Source organism: Harpia harpyja, chromosome 11, assembly GCF_026419915.1.
Source record: "Harpia harpyja isolate bHarHar1 chromosome 11, bHarHar1 primary haplotype, whole genome shotgun sequence".
Lineage (NCBI taxonomy): Eukaryota > Metazoa > Chordata > Aves > Accipitriformes > Accipitridae > Harpia > Harpia harpyja.
In genome coordinates, this window is record NC_068950.1 from 27382898 (window position 1) to 27404725 (window position 21828).

The following is a 21828-nucleotide window of genomic DNA, read 5'->3' on the forward strand; positions in this document are numbered from 1 at the left end:
AGCATGATGTCCAGAACTTAACAGTAATCCAGCTGCAGCCTCATGACTGCTGAACATGTGTTGCAGCAACGTCATTTCTGTGCGGAGTTTCTTCTAATTGTAGCTCTCATGGTAGGAGATTCACATTCAGTTTGTAAACATCTCAAATCATGTAATTAAACTTTAATCTTGATACTTGGCTCTTACCTATGGCTTTGGGAGATTCTTAGAACCACAGGAGACAGAAGCAGAAAACTCAGTGGCAACCACTGCTCACATCTAGTGTTTTTTTGCCGTTTTCCTTAATTTTATCTTTTTTTTTTCTATTGAGAGCCCACTGCATTTAACACTGGCTTTCATTCTTTTGTAGAGTGCTACAAAAAGTACTTCATAAGCATATGCTTGTTCATGCACATTTTTTTTTTTTTTTCCACTTTATCCTTCCTCCCAAAAAAACCTCTCCAGGTTTTAAATAAATAGCTATCTGGAAGAAGGAATTACAACGTGTTCTTCTAGCTTGTTATGGAATATACCGAGCTTAGAATTGTTCCTTACAGAATTTTATTTACCCTTAATGTTTTGGTAAAAACACCATTAGCAATGGTTTTCCCTTTTTGGCCATTAAACTTATGCAGTGGTTAATTGTTGTAGTGCCTGCTGCAAGGAGCTGCTCAATGCTGTGGTTAGCAGGAAAGCTTAAAAAGCTGAAGTTGTTTAGAAAGTTCACAATAGATAGTTGACATATTTTTGCTTGTTGTCAGCTAGTGCTCTCATAAGACCATAGACAGCATGAGTGAACATAGGAGGAAACAATACATCTGCAGACACTGGCAGACAGCATTGCTTGCCAAATTTGGCCACAGTTCCTTTAGATAAATAATTTCTCAGTGATGTGCTGTGTTGAAATTATATAAACAGCAAAAATTACTAAGACCTGGGCCCCAGGGTCTTGTGTGTTTCAAGATTTTCTGCAATCAATATTCTGACATCTGCAAATATTTTTCTCTAATGGCTGATGCCAGGAACAGAGCAACATTACCATCACTTTCTATGTATTCAAGATTTTGAATATATTGAAATAATGTATCTTCAGCCCCAGCTGTGGTCAGGACCTTTGCACTATCATAACCACCAGCTCATGTGAGAAGGCTTATACAAAAGTTATCAAAGCAGCAATCTTTTCTCAGAATGGCTTGTAACCTCTTATAGCAACAACTCCATTAGCATTTCAAGAACTGTACATGGGAAAACACTATTAAGTTTCAGTCTCCAGAATTAGCAAGGGTTTTAGAGTAACTTCTGCTGAACATAATGTAACTTACTTTGCACATTGAACGTACGGGGTTAGAGGTTATTAAGGCTGTTTTTCCTACTTAGAAGCTAGCTATTGTCTGGTCCTAACTCTGTGGTAAGACTTCCTTGATAATTAAGATACTTCCACTGTGACAGTCATATATACTAGAGCTATCTGAAAAGTGTTTTCTATTACTGAGGAATTTATGCAGGAAACAAATGTGCATAATTTTTCCTGAACAGAACCATCCCACAGGAAAACCTTACCTGACTTATTTTTATAGAAGCATCTCTAGACAATCTTATGAAGTTATAAAAACAAATTCTTTATTTAACAGATACTCTTTAAAAAGATCAGTTTCTGTAACAGAAATCAAACCTATGCGTGTCACACAAGACATTCTGAAGGCAGTAGTTGTTGAATATTGACAGTTACCCATGACACTGAGGAAACATGGGCTATGCAAAATGAGTAACTGCATTTATTACTATTGCCTAAGTAGGAAAGACCAGACTGGAACAAAAACGTACTTTTAAAACAGTTATGCTTTTCTTTTGATGATATAACCTCCAGCACCTGGCCCCTCCTCTAGCAACACTCCCAAAGTAATACTGTTCTCTGAAAATGCTCTGAATGAAATTAACACACTTTGTTCCATTTTTAGTCCCCCATGTACTAATTGGGAACAAAGCAGAGATATGCAAGTACAGAAAAAAGTCTCTCAAGCACTTTCTTATTTCGGTCATACCTTAAGGCAAATTTGTAAATTTTAAGGGAATATCTCGAGAATTAAGCATAGAGCTTGTGAAACTCTTTTTCTTTGTAGTTTTTGATCAAAGTTAACTTTCTCAGAGAACAAGTATGCACAGCAATAACCCCTCAGAAGTGTCTTAGAATAAGACCATGTTAGTGATGTTTATGTAATTTTTACATCTCCAAGTATTTCTTAAAGTAAACTGACATTGGCTGTCCAACTGTACAAGAAAAAATTTCAGTAGTTCTGTGCACGGTATGATGGTATTTCAATGAGTGTAAATGTTGAGGGCAACAAGGTAAAACTACCTCAGTATCTCATTTCCACATAAAATGTATGAAAGCAGTAATAGAATATGGTCTCTTCTCAGAGCCTCATGTCTTTAAAAAAAGGATGCAGCAAAGCCTCTTTTGCAGTTATTCTTGTTGCGGGGTTTAAGTCTAGTAGCTTATCAAGCAGGTCATATGCTTCATCAGGAACCTGATCCCATCCTTTCATGTCTGTTGCCTTCATTTCCAAAGCATCGTCACCTTCCTGAAAGCTCTTTAAGTGTTGAATTTGTTTCCCAAGTGTCTCGGGAGCACATGGCTTGTCTACTGGAACTGGCAAAGCTGAGTCATTTACAGACTTGCTGGGCACTTCACGCTGGGATCTCTTACAGCTGCTATTTGTTCCTCTCAACTTCTCACAGAGGGTTCTTAAGTTTTGTGCCGGGACAACTTGGGTACACAGAACTGATTTACCTAGAAAAAAAAATTTACAGTAAGTGACATTTTATTATACTTTCTATGCAACTGTAACTTCTAAGTTTGTTTCACGTCTTGAAACTTCATGTCTTGAAGTGTAAGCAGCATTAAAAAACCAAACCAAACAAACAACAACAAAAAAAACCCCAAACCCCCAAACTATCAAAAAACCAAATCCAACCCCCTTCCCGAACCAGCCATGTTTTACAGCAATAGCCCCAGCAAGTCAGAAGGATAATAGTCTCAGTTCTGCTCAGAACAAAGCTGTTTGGGTTTGTTTGTGAAGTTATGCAGTGACAGGTTGTCACGTACCCCACACACCACCTTTTTGCATTTCACTGTCATTTTAACAGAACTGAAGAAAATCAGATACCCTGATTTTTACACCTCTGGAGAATGAAAATCGATGCTGTCAGTTACACTTCCAGGTAGCAAGTGCTGCAGCATTTGGCCTGCAAACAATTAGGGGAATGGTTATTTTAGTTTTTTGTGTGTTTTGTGGTGGTGGTAGTTTTGTATTTTTAAACAGGCCTTCTGTTGGGTTTGGTTTTGTTTTGTTTTTTTTTTTTTACTAGCCCTTGTTGAGCAGGGGAGGAAAGCAAGGTTTACATCATCTAAATATTAAGTCATATTGACTTAAGCCTCCAGGGCAAATTTTGCAGGAATAGAAACACTGCCTCAAAAATTCTAACCAAATGCCAGTAGAAAACATTTAGCTGGCATATTTCACCTCAAGTGGCCCTGACTCAGTGAAAGGCAGCAGACAGGCTGGGAAACCTATGGCATGAAGTACCCCATATACAAATTATAAAAGATAGAAAAATACAAAACTTTCTTAAATCTCTGTATATAGACTAGTACTTTTAGTGTTTTACATGCAAAAAGTGTGATTTACCTCCAAAATGACTCCCAAACCTAAAAATATATTTATGTGTAAAAAAAAAAAATCATAGATTGTAAATCACTGCATTAAATAGCAGACCAAGCATACATTTTCCCCTTTTCCCCATAATTAAGGTTTGCATACCAAAAGTTTTAGCAGCCTGAATGGTTTCTCTGGATCCACGAACTGTCATGATTTGTGCCAAAGCAGTTAAATCATCACTTGCTTTGTAAAATGGATACCGTCCACTGAGCAGAGAAAGGAATATGATTCCTGCAGACCACATGTCAATTGCTGCAATTGAAAGCAAACTTAGTAATAACTGAACTCATTATTTCATCACAAACGAAATCACAACTTTCTTTAAAAAGAGATTATGACCTGAAAAGTTTCTATCAGAAAAAGTTATGTTCTGAAGTACTTAACTGACTTTGGTCACATAGATAACACTTCAGAAAACAGTGGAAATTACTATAATTAGATTGAAGAATAATTTCCTGCTTTGATGCAGAGGGAATGTTTAAGCTTTTCCATAAAATTTTTCACATAAGTAATTCCATTAACTCGCTAAACTTAAAATGTACCAAAACAATGTTTGAGGTTGTTTTGCTCAGGGAAATGAGAAGGGGCAAAAAATGGGCTAGTTTTGATACTTATTTAAGTTTGCTTCATATGAAGAAAACCTTCTATAAGGATCACAAAGAAAAAATAATTCACAAATGAATGCAAATCTGAATTTTTCTGGGACTGAGGCTGCCACAGTTAGGCAGTACTAAAAAATTTATCTTACTATGAACTTTGTTCTTCTCTAATATGAAATCATTGACAAGATAGCCAGTTTAAGAACTGTAATAGTTAGAAGTTATTCATTGCTTTCATTGTGTTATGAAGAGTACAGAGAGTACTCTGGGGATAGATGCCAAAGCATGATGGAAACTTTAATACTGAAAGTTATGAGAATACCTGTCTGCCATAATTTTTTGGCTCACTAAGCTGCACATTTTGAGAGATGGCAAGGAAAGTGAAGGAGAGATTTTGAAGGATTCTCAAACTCTAAAGAGAAAAATTGACAGTTGGGAAATAGAGCCATAGTTATTCTACCTCTCTTCAAAAAATAAGTAGTACAATAGACAGTGATTAATTTGGACATTTTAGTTAGAAACACTATCAGCACAGGACTTTGGGGGGAAAAAAAAAGTATTCAGTTGACTTCAGTTGCAAAACCACATTTTAAGTCTTTTATTAAAAGAATAAAAATCCAAGATAATAATTTGGCACAATTTACAGTGGAAAAATTTTGTATCTTCTTCATAGTTCCTGTAAAAAAGTTTTAGTATTACTGTATCACTGTTGAAAAGGTCATACTATCTCTTTGAGGTGTTGTGCATCACCCCAAGTATTTGGTTGGGAAAGCTGGAGTCATCAAGGTCAAGACCTTTAAAGAAGTTTAATTACTTAACTCTTGCTGAAATTAATAGACATTATATCTGAATGGCTAGTAAATCCTGGCCCTACAATTCTGGTAGAGCTGGGATCATCAGCAGACTGCAAGATCGTGTGCAATGGCATCAAAATTGTGATTCCTCTCTATGCTTTTGCCTAGTGTTATCCAACTAGTGAGGCAGACTGAGGAAAAAAACAGAGGGACAAACCAAGCTGAAGTGTAACTGGACCTGTATAACGTCAGCTTGGGAGGTTAGGTTGTATTCCCTGCACTATGAACCTGGGTCAGATGCACTAAGGTAGCACTGGATAGGGTCAGCTGGATCCAGATGGTAACTTGGTCTCGGCACAGAGACCAGAACTAGTACTAAGATTGGCAGGAATACAAGGAGGTGACTACAGCAGTCCCAGATGGAAGTGGACAAGAAGATTTGTTAGTTCAAATACAACATAATCTCACAAATATTAGTATTAGTCTACCCAGTTCTAATTAAGGCCTTTGTTGACATAATACAGGAGCTCGGCACCACTGACTCAGTGCTTTTCGGGCTGTCTGTGCCACACCCAAGGGTTTCCAGATTTACCCATATTTTCTGTAATCCTGCTCTCCATTACCCTGGAGAACAGAAAACCGTCTGAAAGCATATTTAACACCAGCATGTGTCCAAAATTTCCTAGGTATGTCTTCTTTCTGCCTAAATTCTGTCTAGACAGATTCAGAGATTGTCTAAACTTGTCCTGGATTTCTGGATGTCTTCTAGCCCATAAAGCTGGCTGTTACAGCACAGTAACTCCAAGCAGGCTGCCATACCTCTTGAAATCCCAGTCATACCCGCAGCACAGATGGTCTTTCAAAGAACATAAGGCTATGTAGGGATAAGCTGATCAAATGTATTGTTAAGTCTATTCTAAGCATATATACACACTTTAAGTACAGAAAATTGACAATTTTCTCAAAAGGTATTCAGCAAGAACATGGCTAAAAACTGTTATTTTAAATCCAATTTTGGGGACATTTGTATTTATCCCCTTTTTCATAAGTCAAAACTCCTGGTCATACACCAAATGTTTAACAGGTAACTTTGCTTTTATTGGTCCTCCATTCTCCAGGTAGGCACAACCTCTCCCATCCTACTTGCATCAGCTAATGCATTAACCATCCCTCTGCTCTGCCCTGATATTTACCCAGATTACTGAAACTTATTAATTTGATAATTTTTAACCCTGAGAAATTAAAAATTTAGTAAGAAAAAATTATGACATTTACAGACCAGCTATATAAAGCACTAGCAAAAAGGAAAAAAATCTGATTAAAAGTATTAACCAACGCTTTCTAAAACACATTTGCAATTATACCATTAACTATGCCTGCTATGACAGCAAACTATATGTGACAATCTGTCTAGAAAAGTCTAAAGTATGTCCCGTCCCCAAGATTTATTCAAGATTTTACTTTAATAAATAAGCCAATAAGCCAAGAAACTTGATAAAAATTACAGCTTTGTTTTCTTTGAAAACACATTGTATTCAACTCCTGCATATGGCACTACCTCTCAAATGAATAAAGACATATTCAAGTTTCAAACACAGGAAAAATATTCATAACTTGTTCTTACTCTGAATAATAGACTTTGAATTAAAATCAGGAAATGCTTGGTAAGTGTTAGAAGGAATGACAAAATGAATTTCACAGGTAAACAAAAACCCTCCCATAAAAAAGACAACATAATATGCATAAATGGGGATCAAAAGGTGAAAAAAGACATTAGTTTCAGTCTGTTGTGCAGTACCTGTGGTCTGAGTGGGACACTTTGTTAATACTTCTGGTGCTCTGAATCCAGGTGTCCCTGCCCTGGGAGCAACTTGCTGACACCTTGTAATGAGAGACAAACATGTTTAGAATATAAAAGTTGATAAATAAGTTCTAATTATAATAATGCTTAATCTTAGTTTTAGAATATACTTGTGCAAGATGTATAAACAGCCTAACCCTGCCCTATTCAAGTTTTATAGAAGTTTGAAGCATCTTATAATTACCTAGCATGAAATGATGTTGCATAAAATAATAGCCGCCTTATATTATCTATTATATTATTATATTTTTATTATATTAACTAGCATCAGGTCATACCACAGAAATACTTATTGCATATGTCATTCACAATGACCTTTTTTAGTTTCATTCAATAGCAGCATCATTTTTGCTAAAGGCTTGTTTTCATAGGAAACTTTAAAGTTGAGACTAATTAACCAAAGGCAAAAAATGCACTAGATTCTTGAATGTGGATGCTCTGGCTTTGTATTAGTCCACAGCAAACTAAGGTTCACTATCTCTGAGCATTGACAAGAATTTACTTTTTGTTAGATTAACTAAAAGGTGTGAGATTATAATTATTAAAAAAAAAAAAAAAAGCAGCAACCAACTTTCCAGAGCTTTCTTGTATGGCTTAAAGTGCCTTCCTTCTATGGGCCACTTCTCTTTTGAGTCTGGCAAATTCCTCACGTTTCATACTTCTGAAATGAAGTTGATATCACCATATTTTGACAGTCTGGTTAGAGAGGGACCCCACAGTTTCATGGCTATGTCTAGTAAACAGAATTCTCTGCGTTAATCTGTGTTCCTTAATGTGTGGATAAAAGGCAATAGTAGATCATAACCAAAACTAACTGCAGAGGGATGGAGTTGAACTGAGTTATTAAGATTCTCTAACCTATTATTAAAACTTAGACATTATTTTTTAAATGAACAAATACAAACCAGTCATGTTTCCTTTTTATTCTACATTTCATGATTTCCAGAATCCAAAGTGTTGGCATGATTTAGGCCTATTAGATAACTACTAATGACAGATTGGTGTATTGTCTTCTCTAAGTGTTGTAGTTAACTCAAGCGATTTTCTACAAGACATGTAGGTGGATAATTAAATACAACAACAAAAAGTCATTGACAGTGAATCTCTCTTGAACCAATTATTCCATGAATTCCATAAACTATTCTTGTTTAAAAGGAGCATACTCAGTGTTTTAAGGGTTGCACAGATCAAATGCTATCTTTCACCTACTAAATCAGCTGTCTAGTAAATCTAAGTTTCTGACCTTGCTTGACAGCATAGCAGACAATTTTACAACATTATCAAAGCAAGTTACCTTGAAAGGCAAACACTGCAAACTCTATCCGTTGCATAACAGTCACAGGTCAGGTTTGAGGGACAACCACTGGCAGCTTTCCTGGCTGCCCCATTGCTCACTGTTTTGATAGAAGTAATCTTCTTCTTTGTTACTAACTTCCTAGATGAAACATCTATCATCTTTGATTGTTTTGTGAGCTGCAATGCAGATATTTTAGAGAAGGTGACATATTTAAGAAGCTTCCCTTTACATAGAGATAGGCCAATTCCTAAAATACTAAGACTGAACAGATGCTCATGAGCAAGAAGCTGCTATTTTAGAACAGAAGATAGCAAACCTTTTTAACAATATCACAACATCTGTAAAACAAGACACTGGAGCTTTCTAAATATCCTGATTTCCTCTCCTTCCCCTTTGGAAAACATTTTGCAGTGTTTACTAAAAAACAATATACATTAGATATTCTGAAGCTATAAGGCAAATATTTTTCAAGTCACTATAATGTTTCAAGAATTCTTTTGGCTCAACATGAGAATAAAAAAAATGTACATGAAATGACATAGCAACACACAGGCATTAACTCTAATTCTACAATAAGATGATCACTGTTGGCCAAACCCTCTAATTTAGTTGGGGTTTCCCCTTTGTCATATTAAATACCAATTACAAAAACTACAGAAAAATATTTATTACAAGTTTTCTCTCCAGCTTCAACTACAAAATAAAAAAATGAAGTTTCACAAGCTAAGTATATCTTAGTTGCACAGACATGTGTAGGAAAAAAGATTAATTTAGCATACAAACAAGATCAGCTAGGGAGACAGCTACATAACTAGTTCATTAAGAGTTTCAAAAGGGACTGAAACAGAAATGAAAAATCCTTTGAGCATTTCTGCAAAGACACTCTTAATAATCTGCTCAAAAACTTTCAGTTTCACAGCATCCTGGAGTAATGTCCAGTCTTACAGAACAACCAGTTCCATAATTTTTCAAATATGTAACAGATTGCTCTTACTGATGAGTCACACTTCTTACTTTTGTACTTGAGTTCTCCTGGTACATGGAACTATAGACATTGAAATTCCTTTCTCCAAAGACAGAGCGCTGGACAGAATGGTGCACAGAATCCTCCTACAATACCAACAAAAAGGACAATAAGGATCCTATCTAACACACAGTCAGCTGGATACTGACAGTTCAAAAACAAAAAAAAGTGTGAAGTGACATAAACCAAGAACAGCTGCATGGTAAGTCATTTTCAGGCACCAGTTTACTGTGGATGAGGAAAACATGGTCTAGACAGAACAGCAAACATGCTTACAAAACGAATCACACCTCAGAAGTGCCCCAAGACAATCTGAATGTCCTCTGTACTGCATTTGTTATGCAACTAAGTAACTAAGCATAGATGAATAATTAGTGGCCTGGGGAGGAGTTCCATAGTACATGTCACTTAAAAAAAGATTTAAGGCTGTCTAAATAGTAACCCATGCTAGGGTTTTATACAGCCTTTGGCATTGTATTATATCTAACAGATAATCAATGATGCCAATACGGTTATGTAAAACTACCCACTTTGATATGAAAACCGTGATTCTGTGCATCACAGTAGGACCCAGCAAGATATGCATGCACAACTTTTTCCAAGTATTACATCTCCCCCTGTTGGATGAAGTAATACATTAAACATACAACAATATTAATGAAAAAGACTGAGAACCTTTCCTCCTCTTCCTTGTTTAATCTGTATTTTTGAAAGTGAGCTGGACTTTTTATCAGCTGCTTTTGAGGCTGACTGTTGAGCTATCTGTTTAGGTGCTGTGACACTGACAGAACCCCCATTTCCCAAGGTTATGGCGGGATTATTTTGCGAGCAACTTCCCTGCTGATCTTCAGAGTGGGCAGTTTTGAGAAGTTCAATTTTCGTATCAGGGGTTCCTTGTGCCAAGCCAAAATCTACCAAGGCATACCTGAAAGACACAAATTTAGAAACAGGAGTCACAAAGTATTCATCAATCAGTTCAATTCACTGTTCATTACTTGTTTACTTTTATTTCTTTCACATTTTACCCAGTGTGTTGCTTATTGGCACTGTTGCCAGCATCACAGTCCTATTTTCCCCCTTTGCCTCCTCTTGTCCTATCTTACCTATCCCCGCAATGTTTTTACCCTATACCCATCTTACTTCATTGTTTCTTGTCCCAAAATCTTCTCAAGTGCGTACTTTCTCCAATGGCATTAAAAAAATATTCCCAGCAACTCCTTTCTGGGGTTCTTCTAATCCGACAGCTCTGAACCTTCAGCCAACAGTCAAGTACAAGTGACTTGACCCTTGCAGGATTCCCATGGGCAGAGGAAAAATGTAGCAGTGAAGACAGACATGACTAACAATGCTGAGAGTTTTGCCAGACTTCAAGCAATACTACTGGAATTTACTTCAGTCTTCAAACAGGTAAGACTACATTAGCTCACACTTCAGATCTGTCTTTAAAAGAACTATTTTTTGCTACAACCAATACAGAGACAATCCAGCTGTCTCTGGGTCTCAGACAAACTCAGCTGCATGGCCTCCACACCCACAGTAGAGATGAAGGCTCAAACAAATGCTGGAAGAGCAAAACGACAGTATGAATTCATTCTGATAAATTAAAAAAAAAAAAAAAAAAAAAATCAGTATTTCTCAAATTTTTAAGCTTGTGGTTTGGCAAAATGTAACCAAATCTCCCCTACAAACTCTCACTACATAGAATCATAGAATCATTTAGGTCGGAAAAGACCCTAAAGATCGAGTCCAACTGTAAACCTAACGCTGCCAAGTCCACCACTAAATAATGTCCCTAAGCACGGCATCTACGCGTCTTTTAAATACCTCCAGGGATGGTAACTCCACCACTTCCCTGGGCAGTCTGTTCCAATGCTTGACAACCCTTTTGGTGAAGAAATTTTTCCTAATATCCAATCTAAACCTCCCCTGGCACAACTTGAGGCCGTTTCCTGTCATCCTAGCACTTGTTACTAGGGAGAAAAGACCAACACCTACCTCACTACAACCTCCTTTCAGGTAGTTGTAGAGAGCAATAAGGTCTCCCCTGAGCCTCCTTTTCTCCAGGCTGAACAACCCTCAGCCAGTCCTCATATGACTTGCTCTCTAGACCCTTCACCAGTTTCATTGCCCTTCTTTGGACACACTCCAGCACCTCAGTGTCTCAACTGTACACAGCACAATACTCACCAATACAGCTATAGGACTGCTAGCACTGAAACAGTACCTTTTTCAATCCATTTCAGCTCTTCACAAAAAAGCAGTACCTCACTTTTTACAGTCTTTAAATATTGTAACTTGCAGGCAAAAAACCCAGCCCTACCAGTTATAAACATTAATTCAATGTAAGGTGAAAACAGCCCAGCTGTCTTATCTGTATCAATTTCACTCTACCCACGAGTAAAAATTTACAAGTATCAGTCTATGCACCACAAGTCACTATTAGCTTTCTTATTAAAAAGAAAAACAAACCCAAACTGATTTTACTCTTCTCATTCTTATTCAAAATTGTAGTACTTTTAGTCAATAGTAAAATTGTCATTTTTTCCAGTACTTGTCACTCTATGAGGCAGTATGAAGTTTTAAGTATGAAAAAATAAATTCCTTCCCTCCTCAAATTCCTAAACACAGAAAGAAAAGTTTTACAAATGAAAAAAAAAATCTTTTTTAGTTTTATTACTTAAGCACATGTTATGCAGCTGGAAGGAAAAAAACCCAAAAGCCTAATTGACTCTGTTCTGCCAAGGCACACATCCCAAATGAGATCACAATATGGTCATCTGGACGGACTTACTCTTTTAGCTGCCTGTTGTAGAGGAAGTTACTGGGCTTGACGTCACGGTGAACAATACCAAAGTGATGAATGCGCCTCAACGCTTTAAAGAGATTAAACATGTATTCCCTCACTTCTTCAAAGGAAAGAGAATTCAAAACGTCCTGAAAGATTATTTGGATACTGTAATTATGCAACTGCTTTTAATTAAAAAGTTTTACTACACATAAAAAGTCTGGGACTCACCAAGAAGGATTCATGTTCCAGATATGGCATAACAATAACCACATGATCATTCTTCCTAAAGCAATATTTAACTCCCATAACGTTATCTTGTCCCCTAGAACAAAAGTAATGTCACTGAATAAAGACCAGAAGATGGATGTTTATTTTCCTTTATTTCTTAAAAACTTCAGTCAGGCTTTCTTTTATAATCTAATTTATATTTTGACAGCAGTCTTATCAGCAGTAAGTAGTTATGCTGTTGCCTTTCATTACTATGTTCCATTTGAGTTCTGCAATTTGCAATGAGGGCTCCATAGATTATTTGTGGGGCCATGGTTTGTAGTTACTGCTGTAATTAAACGTAGGACCTAACCTTCATGATACCAACTACTTTAAGAAGGTGCTATTCAGCACACTGTGACAACAAGCATTCATTCCTAAAACTGCATTTTCTGATGAAGAGATTATTTTTTCCAAGCATTTCAGAACTGGAATTTTTGTTATCACAGAGATACATCACAGAACTTCTCAGATGGAAAATACAGCACCATCTGTAAACTGAGACTAGCAGAAAAGAGCATCCTTTACAGGTAAGACACTCCATTTCTTATCAGCTCTTGATAAAAAGAATATACATTTCTGCAGTTAAAAAAAAAGCAAGCAAAGTGCCAAAACTTAAAATAAATACAGAACAGTGAGAAAATGTTCAGCAGTTTAGTCATGACAATCGTTAATTTTTTTTTATGTACCCTGCTACAGTGAGGCACTGAAGTTCAGCAGCAATTCGCAGAGGGTGGCTGGTTGGAATCAAGTGTTTCAGAGCCATTTTTTCCTCATGTCCTGTTTGTAGCCGTGCTGTGGCCAGGTAAACAGAACTAAAAGTGCCTGTAAAGAAAGGAGAAAAACACTGTCTTCAGCATTTTTAATTAGGTCAATTCAGATTTTTACAGAAGTGATCTAACTGTTCACAATCCTGCAGTATACTTGATACTACATCAAAAGCAGATTCTAGAAGAGAAAAATGCAGTTCCTTTTTTCTACTACTGAATTCAGTGATCTTGTATACAAGTTTTTTATGTCAGTAAAAATGCAAATGTAACACTGTCTAACTTGCCTTGGGACACAGAGCTCTTTGAATGTAAATTTCCTATCTTTGATTTGCTTTCTTGTTTAGGTAGCTTACTTTCATCTGACATCTAACTCTTCTCTCCCTACGATGTAAGTGGGCTATATAATGCTAATCTGGAAAGCACTGCCTTTACTATTCAAAGCACCTCTGAAATTGCTACATTTTTCTTAACTCTGTTACCTTATCTATAAAGTAAGACTTCTCACATGATGTGTAACTTTACTATTTGTTTGTCCAGAGCTTTACCGCATAGACAGAATGTGATAGACTCATTTGAGAAAGGGAGTATTCAGACTGTATGATAAACTGACCCACCCATTTAATTTTAAGGATATCCTAATATACCTCTTAGGAGGTTAATTTATCCTAATGATCCGAGATATCTGAACATACAAGTTGAAGCATTCTTCCGTATCAATAAACAGTACAGATGACTTCTGATTACATTTTAGGTATTGCATTCGCATCATGCTAGTTCAACAGTCTGTAAGTGCATACATACACCAAAATGTCAGCAAAAACTCTAAATACTTATTGCAGTCATAAAAAAATCTAGCATCCCATACATTCAGTAGAATTGATTATAGCAACAAGGGTTACCAAGTTGACATAAGACATTATTTTTGGTGGTAAGAACCGCTAAAATGAAAGTGACTCCAGAGTGGAATCCTAAGTTGAAGCTTGTTTTCTCATAATGCTGCAGAACTGCAAGTGGTATTTTTAAAAACATTGTTTGCTCCCAGGAACAAAATCAGAGTACTATTCATAACCAGAGATTTTGTTTAATTATACTAGCTTTTTTATGATAAGCAGAACTCCTTTTTTTCGTTTGTTTTGTTTTTTAAATTTTATATTGCTGTGGTGAATGGAGCGGGGGGGGTTTTGAGACAAAAAACTTTTAGCCATCTAGCCTGCCATTACAGGTATTCCACCACAAAACAGCCGTAAAACATTCCAGCTTCTCATCAACATTTTTGTTTAAAAGTGTAGAGTGTCACAAAGCATTTCAGAGATCAAATGGGTAAAGTTCCAAAAAGTGCTGAAATCCCACACTCAGAAGTACCTAAGAATCTATATATAGTCACACCTAACGTTTATTGAAGGTATCTGCAATAGTATCTGTTGAAGGCAAGGTGTACACAAGTGTTCTAAAATTTGATACTGTATGTCTTTAAAAAAAAAAGATTTTTTTTTTTTTTTTTAAATAAAGCAGCTATAAACTTTCTCCTCCTCCAGTTCTGCCCACAGGGTTTCAGTGGAAACAAAGCCAACTTAAGAAACAGCAGTTAAATATGTCAAAACACACCTGCATATAAACAGATTTCTCATGTAAAAGAGAAAAAGAATGGAGTGTTAAGACTGACTGACTCAAATCTACCTCAGAAATTTTTAGTTATCGAAACTGGAATGCTGTTTTTTTGAAAGGCTTTAATATACCAGATTTTCAAGAAAATATCTTGAAAATGTCCCTAATTAACACACCTATATGCTCAGCAACATATTAGAATTCCTACAGAGACCAAGAAGTAAATCAAAAAGGCATTTGGCTTAAATTGCATATACTGGGATCTTAGATTTATATCTTTTAAGTTAGAAATACCAAAAGAAAGCTAAGTCTAAGCAAGCTAAAATAAAACATTTACCTTCTCCAATTTTTTCCTTAATTTTGAACACATTCACAAGCTGTGGCACTGCTTCATAAAGTTTTTCAATATCTTTTTTTATTCCTGCTGTGCAAAGAATGGGGAAAATAAGTTAGGAATTTTACTGCTTGATTCAGTATCTGATGTATATTTGAGATCACAAATCACACTTGAGTTCATAGGACTGTGAATTCACATAAACACTGGAAAAAACAGCAGACAGGTATCTATCCCTGCTGACAATACCATCTGCATACTTGATATTATTGTTGTTCTTCATCACACTCCCTTTAAAACTGCAGCACTTAAAATTTTTTTTTTTTAATTTATCTGCCACCTAGCAGTTCCTGAGAGGGCAAAACCCTTCTGGTTAGTAAAACATCAGATCATTGATAAATGTTTTCATGAGATTTGCAACATCAATTTCATAAAAGACAAAACTATAATAGTTGTTTCTGTAATCACAGGAGCACATCCATTAGATGCAAATCAAAAATGTATAAATTTTTTTTTTTTTAAGATCAATAATGCAACCTTTCACACTGTTACTTAAAATAGTAAACACCAAAAAACATGTCTGCTCTGCATTTAAGTTGCTACACTTTATGCTGCAGTCACTAGATGGCATGACAAGGATGTTGTACGGTATTATTTCAACTAATTATGGAGTTTTCCATTCAGTTTACAAATCCTTGTAGTTTAAGTGTTGTCTATACCCTGCATAAGAATTCACTTTGTTTGAAGCTACAAAGTATGTAGAGGCTGTAACTAATTTCTGTAAAGCTAGGGTGAAGTATATTTTATTATACAGAACTAAGCACAAACTGGTATTTGGAAAGTCAATCAAATGGAAGAAAAAAATGTGTATACATTTTTGATCCTAGAAATGGATAATAAAATAAATTTAACATAAATATATAAATGGTATTGTATACATAAAAATCTACTATGTTTTACCAGGACAGTAAGTCATAAGCAATGAGAATTATTTTCAAAATATCACTGATATGCTAGAAACAAAGTATGGATTAGCATGCATCCCCAATCTTCCATGCTAGCTCACTTTATACAGCACAAAATCTGAAGTCTGCCTAAAGAACCCTTTCTTCCTGGTAAAAGCCCAATAAATTAGTGGTAATTCAAGTTATAGTTAACTTTCGATTGTAATTTTTTTTTTATTTAAAAAATTTATAAAAATCAACATACTAAAAATACTTTTGAGAACTGAAGCCTGCTGCCTCTCTTACTATCCGTATACTTTTTTTTTTTTCCCCTTTAAGTCATTCCCTCTGCTTCTCCAAGTTATTTTGTTTTAGGTCATCTCAGGAGGGATATTTCAGTAATGAAAAAAACCCTCTACGCTCGACACCAGAACTGCTAACATTCATTTAAGATACATTTGATCAACAAATACAAGTAAAAGGTTAATCAGTTCTGCTAGGAATCATATTTAAAAGCCTCAAAAATATCCTAGGATAAAAACAACCAGACTTGTACTAACAGTCAAGAGGTACAGGACTCTGTGTCTAATAATCCCCAAAGGAAAAGGCTAAGGAAAACTGGTCAACTGTACAGTTATTCTGGTTATTCCCCAATTTTACAGAGCCAGATTAAGTTGAACTACTTGAAAAGTAGGAAATTGAAAGTTTGAGGAATCACTTCCTTTTCCTGTCAATATAGTAAAAATTTCTGTTGAAAATAACCCTAAAAATTCAAGTTACTACATAACATTTTTTGAATTGATAGCATTCATATTGCCCATGTGCTTTGCCATGGAACTTTATTAAGAAATGTATCTATTATTGCTGTAATTCTTGTTGTTTTGTCACTAAAAAAAGAATTGTTGTTGAAAAGCCTTATCATTTAAAAAAAGGTACTTCCAGTTCATTTGCACGGTAATTTCAACTTTTTACACAAATGCTCATGTATTACATAACAGATGTAAGACATTCAAGAAAGCTTTCTGAAATCTTCAGAAAATACAGGAAGGGGAAAGGCTGACATTTGTACCATGTTCCATTTTCCCCAGGAATACTCAAAGACATTAAGAGATTAAACCACATAACAGAACTATAAAGAACTTAACATCAAAATGTTATTGCATCACTCAAAGACATGGGCCTTTCCCCTCACAAAGATAATCCTGTTATTGGCTTCTGAAGCATCCTACACAAACTTTATCCCAAGAGGTCAGTAGCCACAGGACAGAGCTAGAAAATTGTTTTCAACAGTGATATAGTTCCAACAGGCTCTGTTAGAACAACCTTGTTTAGAACTAGTTTGCAATCTAACCTGCTCCACATAAAGCAACTTACAGTTTTGTTCCAATACTTGCATTTTAGTATGATTTCTGATGAGCATTCCTTAAGCTTCAGTTTTTACTAAAAAAAATATATACTGACAGTAACTTACAACACAAAATTTGCACTGGAATTTCTCCAATAAAGTTGCTTGTTTAGGAAAAAAGGATTTAACTCTGGCAAAAAGCAACACTCCTAAAAAGGACTCAAAAGGTACATCTCTTAAGTCTTTAGAAACTGGCAGGTTTCTCCTTTCCTTACCATATCAGATTTTGGGTTGTTTTGTGCCACCAGTCTAACAGTACTAAGGTAGAGACTAACAATTATGAAAAGCTCTCTCAATAACTGCTATAGAATCTGCCAAACACTCTGTTTTGTCTGATACTGAATTCAGGTTCCTGCCTGGACAAAGTTCAATGCTGTTGGGGCACTAACAGCTGGGTGACACAGGCTGCAGATCCTAGGCCAGAGTAGTGCCCACCCAAGGCACTGAGAACATTTAGTAACTCAACACAGTTTCTTGTATGAAAGATCCTGAAAAGTGCTAGAAACAGTCAGTGACTGTCCTTGTTGATAGACAGAAGTATAAACATCATCTGTTCTCTTCCAGGGGCCTGAATCCCCAGTTGGGTATAGAGAACATACAGTCGTTGTACCATCAGTGTATAATAATAATAATAATATCCAACATTTTCTGTGAGCAGATTTTAAAGTAATTTTTTTACTTCCTAGAATCAAAAGCATTTGCAAAGCAAGACAATTAAACATTATTCAGCAAGACTCTATGTAATTCTGGACATGGATGTGCAGGGGACTGACAGAGGACTATCTATTTCTAGGAAAATCAGTAGCCATTTTATACACACACACACACATATATATATAAAAGCTGGCTGACCATCCAAAATTACTGAGCAAGCATTGTACAGGAAGTCCAGATTGAAGTACATTCACAAAGAGACCCAAAAATGAGCAATAAAACCACCATCAGAACCCATGTTCGTAGTTCAACTTCTCTGGTAAAAGCAGGAACAGTGTTTTTGTGCACAAAGTCACATCTAAAGATAAGGCTGGCAATTATAAGTTAAAAGGCAAAATACTATTTTTGTGTCCTTGTCTGGTCAGAGAATTTTATTCTCAAGAACTGCCTTTTTTGAATCCTGGTATCCTCTAATAGCAACATATTCTGTGACAAATAAATAGCAGGGTTAGTGAGTTGTGACAAACTACTGCTGCTGAAGTTTTGTGACAAATGAAAAGCAGGAATAAACTTAAAATCAAAAGCTGCCTCAAATGTTTTCATTTCATTAACTCTTTATACAATAGGATCACATACAGACAGGCTTATAATTGATGCTGAAACTTCCTGAAGCGATAAAGAAGCACATCAGCAACAAAATGTAATGTTAGCAATCCCTATTTTAGGACATACCTGAAAGCTTGCTGTTCTGCTCCTGCTTCCCGTGGAAGTCTTCAGCCTGATGAGGGTGCTGTTCATCACAGCGAGACTTCAACACTGTCTCCATCACAAAACAAACCTCAAGTAAAAAAATACAAGACTTTGAGGATCACTTCTGGACACCTGGGGGAGCAAGCATATCTGGTAAGACACTTCCTCGCCCTGCACTCAGTTCCTGAGATAAGATTTAGGGAGTCTGAGGAGTTCCTCTGTGCTACCTAAAACAACAAAGCGTCACCCATCATCCCAGAATAAAACTAAACCAGTAAACCCCCTCTACCTCGAGTAAGAGGAAAAAAGGGGGAAGGGAAGGAAGACTGCAGGATAAGCTTAGACACGAGAGATTTTCTTTCATCTCTTGTGTGTTTCTTCATTCATATTAAAGCATTATCTTTTCCCTGAAGTTTGCTTTGAAAGGCAAGGAACTGATGCACACAGAAATAGCTGCATCGCATACTGCAACACCCGTACAAAGACAGAAAACCTGAAAGAAATTTCAAGAGAAAAAAGTATCTTTTCAATGTGAGAGATCTCTCTCTCTTCTGTATAAGATCAACAAAAGGCATAATTATTTGTCGCCCTCCCCCATAACAAGAAATAACAGCACATGCTTATTTTGAAATGCTTCTCCCCAATCTTGGAAACACTGTAAATAAAACTAAATTAGTGATGTGTACTAATATTGTACAATCAAAAAAGTCTGATAATCTTGTTTCATGAGGAGAAGAAAGGCAGAGAACCCCAGGGCAGCATAACTGATGATAAGTGAGTCTGGAAGCACCAGCTCTCACAGTTGCCCAACACTGGTTCCATTCAAAGATCTTCCTTGCTTGTAACTTCGCCAAACCTTCAAAGTTCTGGCTGAACTTTTCCACATGGGGGAAACATATTCTGAAAAACTTCAAATGAAAAGATTCATCTGTTTCAGCTATGGAGCTAGGAATATATTTTGTCCCCAAAGAATTCGAGCTACCTTTAGTCTGTCATCCTCATGCAACACGAAAGGGACAGGCAACAGCCTCGTTTTTTGAGGGAGCTTTGCTGGAGAGTGGGACTTGGAAACTAATGGAATGAGATTAGAGATATTTCTAGTCTCTCACAGGTAGACACTCCCTCCGCTAGTGCTGAGTAGGCAGATAAGCCTGTTCCAAACCTGAAATAGCATGGCCTCATTAGCAGAATAAGGGGTGCAAATTAACACAGACACTCCCAGCCGCTCACCATGGCCTGCTTGCTCTGATTCAGCCCCATGCCAGCCTCAGCTCTAGGCTCTTCCAGTTCAAGGCTGGCCACAAACACCTCTTTTAGAAAACGAAAATGAACACTTCTGTCTGCCTGCAAACTGCCACGGGAACACATTCATGGTTTGCTGGCCATGTGGAGGGTGAAAGGGGCTCAATAAGTCAAGGTGTCGTTTCCTTTCATTTATGTTAAACACACAAGCTGCTATCTGCAGAACCAAATTCCTTGAACACTTGAGTATATTAAAAATTGTTTTACTAATTTGGAAGCGGGCTTGACAGTTACAAAATGGAACATCAAACAAAGTTTGATTCAGTCAGACATTTTGGGTTTACATTAAAAAACACTTGGAAGACCATTAGAGATAAAAAAATAAAGAGGAAGACCAAAATGATGCAGAGTTTCAGCTCAAAGAACTTTCTCGCAGTTAAACTGCATCCCCAATTTAAAAAAAAAAAAAAAAAAAATTTTCTCCATAATATCGAAATAAGAAAAAAAACCCCAACAGATAGTGACAGGTTCAAACAGCCCACATAGCTTCAGGGTCTTCCGAGTCAGATATTTGAACCTTGCGCACAGAAATTAGTGATACTGCTGCTGAATCCTTGGCCAAAGCAACGCCGCTAACAGGAACAGAGTCTGCTGCCACTGAAACGCAGAGCTCCTTTCAGTGGGAACTTACACGCAGACCCCCCTGGAAAAAGCTCAGCACGCCAAAAATAAAAGTTGATATTAATATCTCTGCTTTGTCATTTAAGAAAAGCAAATGCTGTGGCTGAGTTAAGCCTCGCAGCAAGTCGGTGTTTTCGACAGATGGGCAGTAACTCCGCCTGTTCCGAGACAAGCCACAGAAGTCACGCATCCAGAACTTCACTTCGCGCCGACGATGCCGATGCTGCCAGACAAAAGGGGAACACCCGGAGCTGGTCACAGCGGGTTGGCTCTACAGGACGGCCCCTGGCAGCCAGACCCTCGGCCAAGCGCCCGTCCCCGGCCGCACGCCCACCGCGGGCGCTGCCGCCGGCCGGGAGCCGCCGCCGGAACGGCGGCGCTGGCGCCGTGCGATGGGCAAACGCTCGCCACGAGGGCGGCGGGGGATCCGCGCGGGGCTTCCCGGGTGGCCGCAGCCGCCGGGAGCAGGGCGAAGAAGGGCACTTCGGCTGCCCCCGCCGAGCCGCCCCTCAGCACCCCTCCGCCGGACCGGCCCCACGGGAACCGCCCCCACACCCCCCCCCCCGCCCCCGGCGGGGATCAGCCGGGACTGAGGCGGGGGGCCAGAGCGGGGCCTCCCCACAGAGGAGCAGGCCGCGCCGCGCTGGCTGTGCTCGGGTCCCCCGTCCCGTCCCGTCCCCGCGGAGGGGCCGCGCGAGGCCGGGCCGCCATGGCCGCCGGGCGGGCGGGGGGGGGTGGCCGCGGCGCGGGCAGGGCTGGGGGGGCTCGCGCGGGGACTCACTCACGCGGGGCGCGGGCTGCCGCGACACGCCGGGGTTTTGCCTGCTGCCGCCTTTTGCCGACCGCTCCGCCGCCACCAATCCCGGCCCTCGGCGGAAGCCGCGGCCCCGGCCAATGGGACCGGCGGTCGGAGGAAGGCGCGCTGCTATTGGGCGGCCGCCGGGGAGAGGCCCGCCCAGAGCGGCGGCCGGCGGCGGGCTGGGGCCTGCGCCGGCGGCCCGCGGCCGGCGGGTGTGGGAGCGCAGCCCGTCCGCTGGCGGGGCGGCGGGTGAGGGCCGGGCCGGGCCGGGCCGGGCCGGGCCGGGCCGGGCCGGGCCGGGCCGCCGCTACAGCCC

At 38.4% G+C, this 21828-nt stretch overlaps 1 protein-coding gene and 1 long non-coding RNA gene across 7 annotated transcripts; one reads left to right on the forward strand and one right to left on the reverse strand.

Annotated features, from left to right (window-relative positions):
* Positions 1–1489: 1489 nt before the first annotated feature.
* On the reverse strand, positions 1490–21573 carry CDC7 (cell division cycle 7). Of its 6 annotated transcripts, none has more exons than XM_052802052.1 (12): positions 21499–21573; positions 18773–18878; positions 15041–15127; positions 13018–13153; positions 12290–12383; positions 12065–12207; positions 9949–10198; positions 9264–9359; positions 8247–8425; positions 6890–6972; positions 3801–3950; positions 1490–2770 (listed from the first exon to the last, which is right to left on the reverse strand). In XM_052802052.1, the coding sequence occupies exons 2-12, from the start codon at positions 18864–18866 to the stop codon at positions 2394–2396; spliced, it is 1689 nt and encodes a 562-aa protein (XP_052658012.1). In that variant the 5' UTR covers positions 18867–18878; positions 21499–21573; the 3' UTR covers positions 1490–2393. The 6 variants fall into 6 exon arrangements, with proteins under 6 accessions (XP_052658012.1, XP_052658015.1, XP_052658013.1 ...); XM_052802055.1 differs by having other exon boundaries at positions 15041–15124; positions 18773–18922; positions 21495–21516; XM_052802054.1 differs by having other exon boundaries at positions 1491–2770; positions 15041–15124; positions 18773–18922; positions 21499–21570.
* Positions 9301–12801, forward strand: LOC128148337 (uncharacterized). The gene is made up of 3 exons (XR_008237261.1): positions 9301–9475; positions 10518–10680; positions 12778–12801. It is a non-coding gene; the product is annotated as an uncharacterized LOC128148337 (long non-coding RNA).
* Positions 21574–21828: the final 255 nt, after the last annotated feature.